The 17,637-nt window shown below is 41.5% G+C and overlaps 1 protein-coding gene across 3 annotated transcripts in view; it reads left to right on the top strand.

Annotated features, from left to right (window-relative positions):
- Window positions 1-17,637, top strand: part of LOC137527130 (vascular endothelial growth factor receptor kdr-like) — a 318,768-nt gene that overhangs the window by 84,401 nt on the left and 216,730 nt on the right. For all 3 annotated transcript variants that reach the window (XM_068247550.1, XM_068247553.1, XM_068247551.1), the window contains 3 exons: window positions 2,101-2,194; window positions 11,287-11,516; window positions 17,023-17,150. In XM_068247550.1, the coding sequence (XP_068103651.1) occupies window positions 2,101-2,194; window positions 11,287-11,516; window positions 17,023-17,150 (452 nt within the window). The remainder of the gene's footprint in view (window positions 1-2,100; window positions 2,195-11,286; window positions 11,517-17,022; window positions 17,151-17,637) is intronic.

Raw genomic sequence — 17,637 nt, forward strand, 5'->3', positions numbered from 1 at the left:
CAGGGAGTGGGGTGATCAGTGAGGAGCCCTCGTCTCAGTTAACCTACGTAAGCAATATGCAAGTAGGAGTTATTGAAAAAGTCACAGAACTGTTTTTTACATGAATATTAAAGTCTATGCTTCTACTGTGCTTCTATGCTTTTACTTCACAACTTCATTTACATATAGGTAATGCATGAAAAAGAACAAAGGGGAGCACGGTGGTGTAGTGGTTAGCACTCGCGCCTTGCAGCGATGGCTTCTGGGTTCGAATCCCAGCCAAGGCAACATCTGCAAGGAGTTTGTATGTTCCCCAGTGTCTGCATGGGTTTCATCCGGTCACTCTGGTTTCCTCCCATACCCCCAAAACATACATATAAATTAATTGGCTTCCCCCTAAATTGGCTCTAGACTACAATACACATATGACTATGGTAGGGATTAGATTGTGAGCGCCTCTGAGGGACAGTTATTGACAAGACTACATATAATCTGTAAAGCACTGCGGAAAATATCGGTGCTATATAAATACTAAATAATAATTATAATAAAGTGTATAGATATCAGGAAGAGTTTAATGTAAGGGCGCAGATTAGGGATTGTTCTCAGGAAGGGGTTACAGGGAATGGCTGGGGTTAGGCCCTGGAAAAGGCTCTTGTTTCTATGACTGGTTAGGGAAAGCTGAATGATGGGAGAAAGAACTGAACACTTTCCAAAGCAATACCTGATTGGTAAATGGTGACAGTACCAAAATTAGCTGCGACAAAATTATACATACCATCCACTTCCTTATTTTCCCCTTTACAAAGCTGCTACATTATAGGCTCAATAGTAGAAACATTTGAAGGGAATTTACATTTTTGTAGAGAAAACAGTACAGTATTGTAAATCTTAGTGGCATTAGTGGTTATTACTTTGTGTTTATGTACATATAAAACACAAGCATTCGATAGTACATATAACGTAAAACTGATAGAAATGTCTAGGTTTGCTGCCAATCAGTGAATGAGTCCAGGGCCCATATGTAATTAACTTTTTCACCTAGGAGATAATTTTTCAATACTAAAATACTGTAACCTTTCAGAACTCTGATATTCAAAATGTACCAACAAGTAGGTAGAAAAATACTATTAAAACTATTCTGAGCATTATCTTACTTGCTGGTGGTTTCAAAGGCATTTTATTGACAAGTTGTGAAAATATCATCTCAGTGAAAAATTGATATGCATATAGACCCAGGTGTTGAACATGAGTAACAAATTCTACTACACTGCTAAATACTCCTGGACCAAGGTGAGAATCTCTGGGCTCATAGCAACAATTCACCTAACAGAGTACAACTGTTGCGATCGCTGCAAAGGAGAGCACATTGGGTTTATTGGCTGTTTTGGAAATTTTTGTCTGGCTGCAGATTAAAATAGAAACAGGCTAGCATTAGATTGCAAAAAGACTTGTGTAACACCAGTTTATGTTTATGAAAATAAAAATAGTAAAAGTGGATAGTCTTCCTATTGCAGTCACAGTTCACCTGCTTCTGGATCTCTCTAGTGGGCTGGCTCAATAGGCCTTTACAGAGGTACATAGTATTATGGGCCACTTGATGATGTCTCTTTTTCACTACTCAGGCATCGGTTACGCTGTGGCTGAAAGGGCTATATTTGTAGTTACTACACTGTAATATACTGTATATATTCCTGTGTATTCACGTACCTAGATCAGGTTTGTGATTCTATTCGCTTGATAGTGTAAAACGTGGCTGTATAACATAAAGAGAATAAAACCTTCTTCTGCTGCAAAAACATGTGTAAAGACTTGACAAATGCCTCCTTTTATACAGGACAATGGAACGTGTTCAACCAGGAAATGCCTGCCTAATGTCACCAGCTCTGAGCAGCCTCTGAGACTAAACTTATAGAGGGAAATAATCCCATTTATAATGGATTCTTCAAAAAATAAGAAAGCAATTCTGGAAATGATTTTAAGATACCCATTTCCGCAGTTTTACAAGGCCATTTTGGGTTACAAAAATATGGACCCTAATATTTACAAGGGGACACGAGTGGGATGCACTCAGTGATTTAGTGTCAGTGGCTGGATAGTAATATTTATTTTTTGTTTCAGGTCGTCGTACTGATATACTGTCTAAGCTGGAGCTGTTCCCAGCCAAAGATCATGTTGAAGTCAGAGCGGGACGAAACTACACCTTCACCTGCAGGTATGGAAGGAACTTGTTGAGTGTTCACAGATTACAGTAATAGTATGAAGTTATTGGAGCCTTGTATCGGTGTAGATCAATAGAAAGAGCATTCATCTTTTTGTTGCATTGCAGAACTGTACTTGATTGCTCCAAAATTTGGTAATCTGTACTAATAAGTGCATTTAACTCATTGCAGGCTGAAGCCTCTCCCCCAGGGCATATTGTCGTGGCTGGATTGTGTTGCATGCTGGGACAACAGGTTCCCAGAAATGCAAACACAAACAAAATTGTGGAATATCGCATGCATTTTGCATTCGAGTTTTTATGCATTTGTGCTTTGCATGTTTAATGTGCTTATATTTTAAAGATGAATAAACACAGGGGTTTGCAGCACACCCCTGTGTTTATTGATATTACGCTGTGGAGGTTAGGGGACCTTCGCTGTTTGCCTGCACCCATACATTGGGACCCTGAGTGCTGCTGACCCCTGATTGCATATATTTTAAAGATGGTGGTAGCCTGAATTTGATGCGGCAACCCACTTATGAACAATTTTAAACAATAGTGGAGGAGTAGCGAGGTAGTATTGTTGTACTTTATATTTATAATGCTGTGGGTGCAATATGCGCAAAGATTTTTCGTTTTTGTTTTTCTTCTTTTAGTTTGTTTCCTTTTTAAATGAACCAGGAAACCTGGGCTGGAAATGTTAATAATTGTCTGCTAATAAATGGCAAAGGCTTAGATATCTTTTATTAGTCATATTAGAAAACAATAATGCAGCAGGATTTTTTTTATTTTATCCATAATTTAATCAACCTAATATCTTTTTGCTGTGAGTGCTGCACATGACTGAGGTAGCACTAATACTAATTAGCTAATCTTTCAACAATGCTCACCATGGTTTGCTATGATCCAGGCAAACGGTGCAAACGTTTTGACAGGTTTTTTGTTTTTTAAATCTGGTCCAAATGTGCTGAAGCTGGTTAATAGCAGGATTTACAGTTATAACAGTACAGGCTAGTTCACAGTTCTGCATTTCAACTCTTTGGCCATACAATTTTAAGAGGCTGTTCACAGTACTGCGTGGTAACTGATCATGTTATTCTAACTCGCTGCATGCAGGCTTTGCATTACAGTCTATGTCCAGTCTCCATTGCAGTTCACAGTCATTATAACTCATTATATATAATATAAGTTATGCAACTGAGCACTCTGAACCTAGCATCAGGGCCAAAGAAACTGAGAATACTGCATCAGTAGGCTGCCTAACTAAATCAGCGGGGAACACAGATGGCTGCCTAGCGGGTTGGAAACCATATCCACCCAACTCCTTCATGGTGACCTTCTGATGCTGTGGGCCCAGCAAAAGCCTGGAGACACAGCTTTAAATAGTCACAAAATAAAGATTTGGAATAATCATAAAAGTGTTCAATTCTAGTGTTCAATCTGATGAAGTTCCCTGGAATCTTTTGTTAATTCCACAGAACAAAGGGATGCCATAAATAATGTATAATAAATCCTCAGAGAGCAGTGTGAACATGACACAGGTCGTCTGTGGCAGAAGTGAGATGCAGCCGCCCAGTGCCTGTGTGGGAATGTGTGATTACATGTGGCTGTCACAGGCAGACACAACCAGTGCACATATCACTCAGTGGCTGGAAGTGCTCTCAAGATGATCACCTCCGCAGCAGCATCACTCTCAGGAAGGCGGCAGGCAGACAGTCTCAGCTTGAGGCCAAAAACTTTTCTTCTGGGAAGGAAAAGGGAGGGGACATGGATGTTGCAAGGACCCCATTGACTTTGAAAAGCAGTTGATTTATTTTCAAGTCAGTGGATTTCCTTTAGAATCGTGTCCTAATTCATGTACTGTCCTCTTCTCAGAGGTTCCGCTTTTAAAACATTCCAGGATTATTCATTGACCTTAGTGATGCAGGTAAATAGCTTCTAAGACTAAGGCCTCTTTCACAGTGGGGCGTTAAAGTCGCACGTTAAAACAACATTTAACGCTGAATAACTCAATGAAAAACCAATGCCCCATTCACAGTGCACACGTTGCTTTGGTGACTAGTGCTACACGTTACGTGAAAGTACTGCATGCAGTGCGTTATACACGTTATTAGCTGCGTTGGACTGTTTGCACATGCACAGTAATTACTTGGAAACATACTTTTCATTGCCTGTATGCTCTACTGTATGCGACCGTAACGGGGCATTAAGTTGCGTTGCGACTTTTTTGGGGCGTTGTGTTGTAATTTGCGTTGCGAATTTAACGTCGCATCAAATTGCAACGTCCTACTGTGAAAGAGGCCTTACAGCTAGTCCACTGTAACAGTGCATATACATATGCACGAAATCTCGTTCCACACTGAAAAACGTATTTATAGATGTTCCCCCACTTTGCAGACATCTGAACTCAAGTAAAAATCAAAAGGGGTACATTTTCAGAATGGTCCTGTCTGTTACTGTACACATCCTGTATGTTTTTCTATACTGTTTTGTCACCGTTATTTTCAAATGTCGCCCAGCCATGGACCAGCAGGTGCTAAAAGGTTAAAGGACAACTGCAAGAGAGGGATATGGAGTCTGCCATATTTATTTCCTTTTAAACAACACCAGTTGCCTGGCAGCCCGGCTGATCTATTTGGCTGCAGTAGTGTATGAATCACACCGGAAACAGCATGCAGATAATCTTGGCACATCTGACAGTAATGTCAGAAACACCTGATATGCTGCATGCTTGTTCAGGGTCTATGGCTAAAAGTATTAGGGTCAGAAGGTCAGCAGGATAGGTCGACAACTGGTATTGTTTAAAAGGAAATAAATATGGCAGCCTCCATATCCCGCTCATTACGGTTGTCCTTTAAAACAATGCCAATGTTCACATTAAGCTATGATTTAATCATACAATAGAGTACGTTTAAAATATATGCTTTGTGGATTAAGGCTTCCTGCTCCTGTAATGGCCGGTATATACAATGCACTTTGTGTGTGCATGAAACTTTTGTCTGTACAGCCACATGATATAGACTCACTTGTCTGTTTCGTCATATCACTGCCAACACTTGGTGTCTGTCAAAAAGTCAGTCAGCCATCCTGAAACTTATTGTGAGAGTTTCTTTGGTAGTTGGGGGGAAGATGGAGGGGGTTAAAAGATGTTTTACTGATAAGGTGTGAAAACATCTGCAGTGAGAAAACTGAGGAGAAAAAATAATTGAATAGGTACAAAGGGGTCGATTCACTACTGGCAAAACTGCCATGTGCAGATAAGCTCATGACAATTTTACTGGTACTTATGCCAGTAGAGTAGCGCACATGTGCAATTACCACAGCCCCTGTTAAATGGGTACCGCTTATGTTGCTACGGTAATGCATGTTATTTTGCTTGTGCTACTCGACTGATGTAAACATGTCCCCATTAGTTAATGAATTGAGTCCAAGGAGTGTTGGCATGTCCATGTAACCCCTTCCTGATATTAAATGAACCATCTCTAAATCTTAACCACAGCTCCTAAAACATTAGCCAGTACACACCTATACTGTCAATGCCAATTCTGACTACTCTAGATGACAGTGGTCTGTAATATACATGACCGCATCTACTGAATGCAATACTGGATGATCTATTTCTTGTATCACCAAACAACGTACTTTGGGTCTATAGGTACCTGGAAAGAATGTGTCAGTCAGGTGATTAGGCAGAGGCTGTAGTGCTGCTGGCATCCGGCAGTCTGCTTAACTGGAGGTATTCATCTAACTGCAGGCATTAAACTGGCAATGCGAAGGTATAATACTTGAGTCTGCTAATGGCAGGCCACCAAGAACTTGTGGCTAGCCTAACACTTGCAGACTACAGAAGCATAGCAGAGTACGGAAATCGGAATCATTTATCAACCCAGAGAAAAGAAAACTGGTGCAAAAGGAAAGCAAGTGCCCAGGGTAATCCTTCAGCTTCATTGTTTATGGATTCCTTTAAATATACTTCATGGTATGCAAATGAACAATTAAAAGGCCCACTTGTAAAGCTAGCTATTACTAGGAGTTGGTCGCTAGCAGATTGATCAAGGAAGATTTTTTTTCTTCTTTTTTTTTTTTAAACCATTTTTCATACTATACTGTACAAGAGATTTTGGAGGACCAAAAAGGGAGAGCAACAATAGTTAATGCTAAAGGATGATTTCTTTACACATGGGAGGTACCAGAGAATAACACATTGGGCCTGATCCAATTCACTTTTTCTCCTAAGTTTTCTCCTAGGAGATACTGGAAGTTTTCATCTTCAGCTTAAAATAACTTTTGCACTTTGCAATTTAAAGCATACCTGAAGCAAAAAATAAAAAAACAAAAAACAAAACGTATGATGTCATAAATTGCATGTGTAGTATGGATAATGAATAGAACATTAGTTACAAAGAAGAGTCTCATATTTGTATTTTCAGTTACATAGATTTTTTTTTAACCTTGCATCATATTGTCACAGTTGCAGTTTTAAAACCACATTGTGTATTTTAAGCTATAAAACAGAGGTGAAATAATGACCCTTCGACAGGTCCTGCAGTAAAACCTTATCTCAAGCAGCTGTCTTACACTGTTTCTTGGCAGTTTAAGGGCTTCAGAAAACAGGACTGTATTCCACCCAAATGGGCCGAATAGCTCAGATAATCTCTTTTGCATAGATAACTTTTAAAGTCAATGGTACCCGATTAAAAATAAAAAAAAGCCAGATACTTACCTAAGGAGACTCTGTGTCCTAATGAGCCTTCCCTTCCCTCTACCGGTGCCCTTGTCGCAGCGGCAGCTCCTCCGTTCAAATACCCCACCGCGGGGGACTTCGGAAGTCTTCAGGAGCCGAGTCCTCCCGAAGACAGGCGGCTCCATACTGCACATGTGTGAGTGCGCGAGAGAGGTCGCTCCCGCATGCGCAGTATGAAGTGACCCATCTTTAGGAGCCGAGTCCTCCTGAAGACAGGCGGCTCCATACTGCACATGTGTGAGTGCGCGAGAGAGGTCGCTCCCGCATGCGCAGTATGAAGTGACCCATCTTTAGGAGCCGAGTCCTCCCGAAGACAGGCGGCTCCATACTGCACATGTGTGAGTGCGTGAGAGAGGTCGCTCCCGCATGCGCAGTATGAAGTGACCCATCTTTAGGAGCCGAGTCCTCCTGAAGACAGGCGGCTCCATACTGCACATGTGTGAGTGCGCGAGAGAGGTCGCTCCTGCGTGCGCAGTATGGAGTGACCCATCTTTGGGAGCACTCGGGCTCCCGAAAACTTCCGAAACCTCCCTTTGGCGGCGGAGACAGCAGCATTTGACCGAATTGGTCGAATGCTGCTACGGGGGAAACTGCGCTGTAATGGACACGGGGAGAGGAGAGAGAAGGTTTCTTAGGACCCAGAGCCTTCCATCTCCTTAGGTAAGTATCTGGCTTTTTTTTTCTTAATCGGATCCCATTGACTTTAAGATATTTTTTAAACCTCCTGTACTGGAAAACAATAATAGACTTTTTCTTTGCTATTTCTTAGCTGTACTACAGATACAATTCATGGGCCCATATGCAATTAACTTTTTCTCATGAGTTATCTCCTAGGAGATAATTTTCATCTTCTTTTCAAAATAACTTTTAAGCATTTTAGAATTGAAAAAGTACCCAAATGTTGGTAAAAAAGCACTATTTTAAATATTTTTTTGCTTGCTGGTGGTTTAAAATGCAACTTTTTCTCCTGAGTTTTCTCCTAGGTGATATTTTCACAACTTGTCATTTTAAGCCACCAGCAAGCAAGAACTTACTAAAAATAAATGTAATAGCACTTTTTCACCAACTTTTGGGTCCTTTTTCAATTGTAAAATGCTGAAAAGTTATTTTAAAGAGAAGATGAAAATTACAGTATCGCCTAGGACAGTGTTTCCCAACCTTTTCCGGCCCGGGGAACACTGTCTGACCAAATTTTTCTCCGGGGAACGGCGCGCGCGCGCGGTGGGGGCGATGCGGCCCCCAGTTGTTTGCGCGACCTAGTGGACAGTGCCGCTATGGGGGGGGGGGGGAGCTGGGGTGCGGCTGCATAGCTGGCATAGTTGCCCCAGTGTAGGGAGTTTAGTTGCCTCAGTATAGTGCCCCAGTATAGCCAGTATAGTGCCCCAGTATAGTGCCCCAGTATAGCCAGAATAGTGCCCCAGTATAGCCAGTATAGTACCCCAGTATAGCCCCCCAGTATAGCCAGTATAGTGCCCCAGTATAGCCAGTATTGTGCCCCAGTATAACTAGTATAGTGCCCCAGAATAGTGCCCCAGTATAGCCAGTTTAGTGCCCCAGTATAGTGCCCCAGTATAGCCAGTATAGTGCCCCAGTATAGCCCCCCAGTATAGCTAGTATAGTGCCCCAGTATAGCCAGTATAGTGCCCCAGTATAGCCAGTATAGTGCCCCAGTATAGCCAGTATAGTACCCCAGTATAGCCCCCCAGTATAGCCAGTATTGTGCCCCAGTATAGCTAGTATAGTGCCCCAGAATAGTGCCCCAGTATAGCCAGTTTAGTGCCCCAGTATAGTGCCCCAGTATAGCCAGTATAGTGCCCCAGTATAGCCCCCCAGTATAGCTAGTATAGTGCCCCAGTATAGCCAGTATAGTGCCCCAGTATAGCCAGTATAGTACCCCAGTATAGCCCCCCAGTATAGCCAGTATTGTGCCCCAGTATAGCTAGTATAGTGCCCCAGTATAGCTAGTATAGTGCCCCAGAATAGTGCCCCAGTATTGCCAGTTTAGTGCCCCAGTATAGTGCCCCAGTATAGCCAGTATAGTGCCCCAGTATAGCCCCCCAGTATAGCTAGTATAGTGCCCCAGTATAGCCAGTATAGTGCCCCAGTATAGCCAGTATAGTACCCCAGTATAGCCCCCCCAGTATAGCCAGTATTGTGCCCCAGTATAGCTAGTATAGTGCCCCAGAATAGTGCCCCAGTATAGCCAGTTTAGTGCCCCAGTATAGTGCCCCAGTATAGCCAGTATAGTGCCCCAGTATAGCCCCCCAGTATAGCTAGTATAGTGCCCCAGTATAGCCAGAATAGTGCCCCAGTATAGCTAGAATAGTGCCCCAGTATAGCCAGTTTAGTGCCCCAGGATAGCCAGTATAGTACCCCAGAATAGTGCCCCAGTATAGCCAGTTTAGTGCCTCCCGCCCGTCCCCGCGGCCGCCGCTGTTATTACCTTGTTAACAGCGGCCGCTCTCCCCTCTCCGGCGCGTGTATATTCAAGCAGCGTATCTCCGGCTGCTCTGTGTGATGCACTGATGCGGAAGAAAGGAGGGCAGCGGCTTCCTGTAACGGCGATATGTATCGCCGTTACTATGGTAACCGAGCCCTGCCTCCTTCCGCATCAGTGCATCACACAGAGCAGCCGGAGATACGCTGCTAGCATATACATGGTCTGGAGAGGGGAGAGCGGCCGCTGCTAAGGTAATAACAGCGGCGGCCGCAGGGACGGGCGGGAGGGGGGATAAGAGCACGGCACACCAGGCAACGTTCCGCGGCACACTAGTGTGCCGCGGAACAGCGGTTGGGAAACACTGGCCTAGGAGATAACTCAAGTGAGAAAGTTAATTGCATATGGGCCCATGTTTGTTAATGCTTAATTGACATATCACAGAAGATTTTACTTAAAACATGTTGGGTAATTAATTAAAATGTTTTGAAAACTTGAATTAAACATAAAAAAGTGCAATTTTAAAAGGCAGGACTTTAACATTGTATTTAGCATTACTTTGTTTTTATTTAAGTTTTGTTTAAATTTTGATTATATTCTTATTAAGCATAGGTTTTTTTTACCTATACAATAAAACATTATATTACAAGTACTGTAACTGTCCAGTTATGATACTTAGCTGCAAAGCATTATGGGATTATGATTAGCAAAGCTCTCAACCATAGGGGCAGCGGGACAGAATACAGTAGGTCAAGTTCAAGCACTTTATTTTCATTGTGTAACACAACAAACATACTTTTTATGACAACCCCCAAGGTGCATTTAAAGAACATTAGTGACCATAACAAACTCCAACCTGAATAATCGCAAATACGTTCTGTTTTAAGAAGGCAAACTTTTATTTTTCATTAACAAAGGTAGAAATAGAAGAGTTATACAAAGTATGCCAAATAGTTAATGTTTTAGTAAATGTTGTATACAGACAGTCCCCAACAAAAGACTCAAGTTACAAAGTTTCAAAGATGCAAACAAAGTTGTCTTTATGGATAAAATATACAATTCTGTTTTTATTACTCATTTTTGTTGTTAGATGTTACAGTTTTGTATAAGCTGTTATAAGTAGTTTAAAACACTTTAACAGTAAAGCACATTGAAACAAACCAAAAGATATAGTTTATACTATATATCCAAATCCAGAGTTGTCCAAAAGGAAATAATTCATTTAGATTACACTATGTAGGACACAGGACTGTTATTGTTCAATTAAAAATGATCCCAGAGAAGATTCAGAGTTTAGAACGTTTATGGCAGATGGTGAAAAGCTGTTTTTCACTCTGTTTGTCTGCCTGATGGTAGACAAGCACAGACAAACACAGGCTCAAACACAGAGTTTCCAGGGTGAATGTTATCCTTGATTATGTTTTTGGCCCTTCTCATACAGCGAGACTTATACAAGAGTTCCAGGGCTGATAATGACCTTTGCTGTACGACCTGCTGCAGGGCTTCTATTCCAGCCTTGGTGCAGCTGTTGTACCAGGCCATCATGCAGTTGGTCAAGACATTCACCTAATAGCAGCCATTTACCTGCTTTGTCTCTGATGCAGTCTCACAGCAGTCCATGAAGTTGTGCTTCCTGGTCATTCAGTCAGTTCCCTACCGCTCAATCTTCCAGCTTCAGCTTATGAACCTGAGATTATCTTATGTAAAATGCCCTATTTACCTGGGCAAAAAATTAAATGTATGCCTACATTTACTTCACAGGGTGTGTTAACATTGTTATAACACTTTGGCATCACAATTTGTGTTATTATTTAGTGTTTTTTACTTGTATGTTAGAAGCTTATGTATGTACTGTATATATAGTGAGCCTAATATGTATTGGGCATAATACTGTGCATATAATGTATATTTTCTGTGTTACAGAGGAACCGGTCCCATGACATGGCGCTGGGAACACGTGCCGTATTCAAAGCACGGTAGAATGGAAGTGGAGGAGAAGCCATGCCAAAAGCAAAGTGAAGCCCATCTAATATGCAGCAAATTAACAGTGACCAAAGTCCAAGCAGATGACACTGGCTACGTCACTTGCCTTTATAAAAATGAAACCAAAACTAGCCTGCGCCTCCAAGCCAGGATCTATTTATATGCGAAAGGTAAGTAACAAGTCATTATCTCATTACTGGGAACTAACGGAAATCTGCCTTATTTGTTCATTGCTAAATATTGTGTACTTGTGTTAGAGGTGGCAGCTGTGTAAGAAATGCAGTGAGTGTCAACCAAGGCTGTGTTCATATGATGCGCATTGCTGTGCGCTGTATTGTTGGATTGAATGCACTGCCCATACAGTTGCATGGGCTTGCTCACATACCTGCATTGTAATGGACCATGTTATGCTAAATGCACTTTCTACAGCCCCTTTTTTGGGTAATGTGTATATAATGAACATGTTACCATAGCAATGTATGAGAAAAAACACACATACGTTACATAACGCACATAAGGATCCAATTCACTTTTTCTCTTAAGTTTTCTCCTAGGTGACATTTTCACATTTTATCAAAAATGCCTTTTAGGAAACCAGCCAGCAAGAAAATACTCTGAATCATTTTGACAGTCCCTTTATCAAGAGGGATGAAAGGTTACTGTAAACAGAGCAGAAAGTTATCTTCCAGGAGAAAACATAGGAAAAACATTGAATTGGATCAGACCCTTAGTGTGAACGTAGCGTAAAGATGATCACATACGATACAATAAAAAGATCCAATTTTATGGAAATTTGATAAAAACAATTGGTTGTACAGAGAAATTGTAAGCTGAAATGATCAGGGTTACCCGTTTCCTGTTCGGAAGTGGGGAGGTTTTTGTACAGTGTTTCAGAAAATGTAATGGTGTTGGATAGTTTCTTGATTTATGGACCCTAGCCATTTTCCCAGCATTTTCCATAATTGTTTTTCAAAAATTGAACATGTGTGAGATACATTGGCCACATTTTTAAAATGTTACAATTCATTTGTGAAAAATTGATTGTACTTCTCAAATTAAAATGAAATATATAAAAATTATATTGTGTGGGGCTTCCTTAAAACCGCTAATCGTTGTAAAGCTAATAGTAGATTTATGCAGCTTCGCTCACTCATTCACTCAACTACTTTCCAAAGATTGCCGCCTCAGTTCTCTTATTCATATACTGTATTTCCACATTGGCACAACCATGTACAGTAGATGGCGGTGGAAATTACTGTACAGAGCTGCAGGATGTTCTGCCATCACTCGGCAGGGGGTTGAAGGGAGGAGACATACATTCCTCCACATCCATGATTAAGATTTCCTGAAGCAGCTACTGTTTCAGTGTTCTCTCTTATTACTGTGAAGTCAGATGGGACAAGATCTGTCAACAGCTACTTATCTGTATTTGATCTGCAACCTCATGCTGACACAGGGTAACAGGAAAACTCACTGTCTTTAGCACTATATGTTTATTAACCGCATGAACGAAGCATGGCCATTTCAGTTCTGTTATTATCAGTACTTTAATTTCAACTTCTTTAGATTTAAGACAAAATCTATAAATAGCTTTCCTGCAGCCATAGACAAGAAACGTTTTTGGATTCATGTAGCCTGAAATATACCGAATAGCAAATTTGTTTTCACGCAGATAGCTAGCAGACGTATTTGCTATTGACAGGTGCCCTTAACAGGCTGTGCCAGTAAAAAATGTCATATGTTCAGAATCTAAATATCCCACTGGGTCTTATTTGTTTTCGCCGCTCAGTATTCCCATTGACCAAGAGGAATGAGCTAATGGGAAACACAAATTGAAATATGCAGATGCCAGGGCTCTGAGCATTTATTTGGTAATGGTAGACAGGCGACAACTACAGATAGCAGAGCAATATTCTCCAAGAAAGCAGAATATTAGAAAACACTTTTAAAAAGTATCTTTATCTATACTTAATAAAAGTATTTGGGCTCTGTGTCTTCTTCTTTATGATTTAAATCTTGTACGGTAAAAAGATAAGTGGTCAGAAATGATCTATGCTTCTTCTCTACTTGGAAGATTGTGAGGATATGTGACCCCTGCTCCTGCAGCTGCAGGGGGAGTGACGTGGGTTGGTCTGTGCGTAGAGTCACCTCCTAAGTTGTCACCTCTGTTTTGCGATCCATACATTATAAGATTGCCACAGGGTTCCGTGAACATCTACAAAAATCCTTACATGATGATAGCCAGGTTTGGTTTCCTTACAGAGCTCCTTTTATGCTGCTGTATGTGCTAAAAATTTGATTTGTTAATATCAAAGGTCCAGAATAAAAACAGTTTCAATTCATAATTACTTGTGTTCCTGCTAGATCATGTCAAGCTTATACTATTCTTTTGCTTGGGCACAAATGTTACTAAAATTTCCTTGTGAAAAATTGGATTGCAAAGGCGTAGATAGCAGTCAAAAGTTAACGTTGTCACTAGACACCTGGAAACTAAAGAAAACAGACCTGGCCTTTTGCAGCCGTATCGTGCAGTGCTTGAAAGTGTATATAAAGAGCTGCTCCCATATCTCCATTGTACAGACACAATGGTTCTGCTGATAGACTTGGAATAGAGGCCAGCGCTAACAAAACAACAGTGGGGGTAACATCAACATGGTGATGAGCACTTGAGTTCTGTTTATTTCCTCGAATGGTTTCCGCCCAAGATCTCTGCACAATAGAAGGCACGTATATTAATTTATATAACATTTGTTACTATAGGGTGAGAACTTTGCTGCGTGGGGAATATTCTTCCAGATTCAACTAAGCTTTCCTTTTTTTAATTGTGTTTACTAATCTTTGATAATTTAGTTTACCAAAAGAACAACAAAACCTATACTGATTTCCCATAGAAATATGTTTGCTTAGGATCTTTTTTGTGTTTAACATCCAAAAATGGAAAATGAAAAGAATATTTCACTCACTTTCTACTTGTGGTCAACACAACACAAATGCACATCTATATTCCAAACAAGTAGAGCGATTATAAGATCCCTCACAGATGATTTACATGGTGGACACTGAGCCTAGGAGTACAGGGCTGTACATCTGAAGTGAGAGGGCTATGGAAGCTACCATATTCATTTCATTTTAAACAGTACCAGTTGCCTGGCAGTACTGCTGATCTCTTTGGCTGCAGTAGTGTCTAAATCACACTGAACCACACTGAAACAAGCATGCAGTTAATCCAGTCAGACTTCAGTCAGAAACACTTGATCTGCATGCTTGTTTGGGGTGCATGGCTTAGCCCCTTCCCCGCCTAATCGTATCTGAAAACGGAAGTGTCGATGCAACGGCACTGCGCTTGCAATTCTGTTCACTACAATGGATCACAACGCATGGATAGGGACATCAGACAGTGCAGTCTATGCACTTCTGATGTTCCCACGCCTTGCTCCCCATTGCAGTTTGGTAAATGCAGTGGAAATCACGGCATGTGGGTATGAGACCTAAGGGTATTAGAGACAGAAACTCAGCAGAGTCTCTGTCTCTAAAATTCTCTGAAATGAATATATCAGCCTCCATATCCCTCTCAGTTCAGGTGTACTTCAAGCTAGACATGCTACCTCTAGTAACTTGTCAAGCACTGCTGATAAAGGAATGAAGTTTGACAACATGAAAAGTGTACAGTATGTGTTGCTTTCATGCATGTCCCACAAATAATAATCCTCCAGATGATCAAAAATATAGTTACATAGTTATTTGGGTTGAAAAAAGACATACGTCCATCGTGTTCAACCAGAAAATAAGGTACAACACCAGACTGCTCCCTCACACGTCCCTGTCGATCTAGAGGAAGGGGAATGCAAGGCATGGTCCAACTTACCTCAAAGGTAAAAAAAATCCTTTCCAACTCCAGATGGCAATCAGATAAAATCCTTGGATCAACGCAACCGGGAATTACCTAGTAATTATAACCATGAATGTCTTTCAATGCAAGGAAAGCATCTAAAGCTCCCTTAAACACAGATATAAAATTTGCCATAACTACTTCCTGTGGTAATACATTTCACATTTGAATTACTCTTACTGTAAGGAACACTTTACTAAATTAATGGCTAAAACTTTTTGCTCCATGTGCAGATCATGTCCTTTACATAAGCCTAGGGCCAAAAAGCTAATCTGCCAAGCATTTATATTGCCCTCTGACGTATTTATACATGTTAGTTAGATCTCCTCTAAGGTATCTTTTCTCCAGATGAAATAAGCCCAGTTTATCTAACCTTTCCTGGTAAGTGAGACCTTCCATCCCTGTAATCAGTTTTGTTGCTTGTCTCTGCACCTGCTCTAAAACTGCAATGCCCCTCCTATAATGGGGTGCCCAGAACTGAATTCCATATTGCAGATGTGGCCATTAACCACTTGCCGACCGCACACTCATAACGTGCGTCGGCAAAGTGGCAGCTGCAGGACCAGCGACGCAGTACTGCGTCGCCAGCTGCAGCCTAATTAATCAGGAAGCAGCCGCTCGTACGAGCGGCTGCTTCCTGTCAAATCACGGCGGGGGGCTCCGTGAATAGCCTGCGGGCCGCCGATGGCGGCTCGCAGGCTAGATGTAAACACAAGCGGAAATAATCCGCTTTGTTTACATTTGTACGGCGCTGCTGCGCAGCAGCACCGTAAGGCAGATCGGCGATCCCCGGCCAATCAGCGGCCGGGGATCGCCGCCATGTGACAGGGGACGTCCTGTCACTGGCTGCACAGGACGGATAGCGTCCTGTGCAGCCCGGATCTCAGGGGGGGGAGCAGGTAGGAGAGGGAGGGGGGAATTTCGCCGCGGAGGGGGGCTTTGAGGTGCCCCCCCCCCGCCACCCACAGCAGGCAGGAGAGATCAGACCCCCCAAGCACATCATCCCCATAGGGGGGAAAAAAGGGGGGCAATCTGATCTCCCTGCCTGCACCCTGATCTGTGCTGGGGGCTGCAGAGCCCACCCAGCACAGATCAATCAAACCAGCGCTGGTCCTTAAGGGGGGGTAAAGGGTGGGTCCTCAAGTGGTTAAAGAGGGACAGTATCTCTAGCATCCCAAGTTTTTATTTCACTTTTAATGCATCCCAAAATTGTATTTTCTTTAGCTGCAGCTGCTTCACATTGAATATGATTGTTTAACTTGTTGTCAATGAGTACTCCTAAGTTCCTCTCCAGATTTCATGTTCCCATCTGTATCCCATTTATTTTGTATGGTGCTAGGCCATTGGTACGCACAAAATGCATGACTTTCCCTTTTTTAACATTGAATTTGAACTGCCATTTGTGTCCATTTAGCCATCCAAATGCTTCTGCAATATTTCACTATCTTCCTGAGAGTTGATGATTCTGTACAATTTTGTATCATCTTCAAAAATATCAACATTTCTTTCTACTGCATCTACTGGGAGTACTGAACCCAGTAACTCATAAAGTTAAGTTATGCAAGCTTTCAGGGAACTTGTCCCTTTGTCTTGACTAATACAATAAATTAAAAAATAAATGTTCAAAACTACCTAGACCTTCATGTCTATTGAAGAAACATAAGTGGTTTGATGAGCGTAATTTATCTATCTACTGAGTTAGCTAATGAATGGCATCATCTTTGTTCCCAACCTTTTTACAATGATCTATAAAGTTCCATAACCAACAAGTTGTTTTCTCTGTTTAGATCACACACATCCATTCGTTCAGATGAATACACAATGGCCAGGAGATGCAATCATGGATACTAAAGCAAATGAGCTTGTTATTCCATGTCGTGTCACCTCACCAGAATTCAAGGTTACCTTGCAATATGTAAGTCAAATGTTTCTTGCAATGATTATTTGGGTTGAGAAATGTTGAAGTTTTCAGTAGTCCCTGGAAGAATTTCATGAGACCTTGTTGAATATAAAATGTATATCATAAAAAGTACCAGGAATGTCAGCTGCTCTGTATGCTGTTGGCTTGCTCCCATTAATGACCATACTCAGTTTTCCTCGGTTTCCTCTGTTCTTGCTAAGTATCAGTAGTGAAGGGCCTTTTGTTTCCTTTTGGTTTTCTACACAAATCCTAGTAATTCTAGTTCTCAAGGACTTAACTGGGTACTCCATAAGACCTCTACCCCTGTTATTAGAAACAATAACCTATATCCTTATGTGCATGCAATTATATTTGTGTACTGGTATATAAAAATGATACTTTAAAGGCACACTAGAGGTGTTAAAAAATTCCTGACATGACACACTTCTGGATAAACTAGACACCTTAATTGTATAATAAATATGTTGTATGCCATCTACTC

The sequence above is a fragment of the Hyperolius riggenbachi genome, chromosome 8 (assembly GCF_040937935.1).
Source record: "Hyperolius riggenbachi isolate aHypRig1 chromosome 8, aHypRig1.pri, whole genome shotgun sequence".
Taxonomy (NCBI): domain Eukaryota; kingdom Metazoa; phylum Chordata; class Amphibia; order Anura; family Hyperoliidae; genus Hyperolius; species Hyperolius riggenbachi.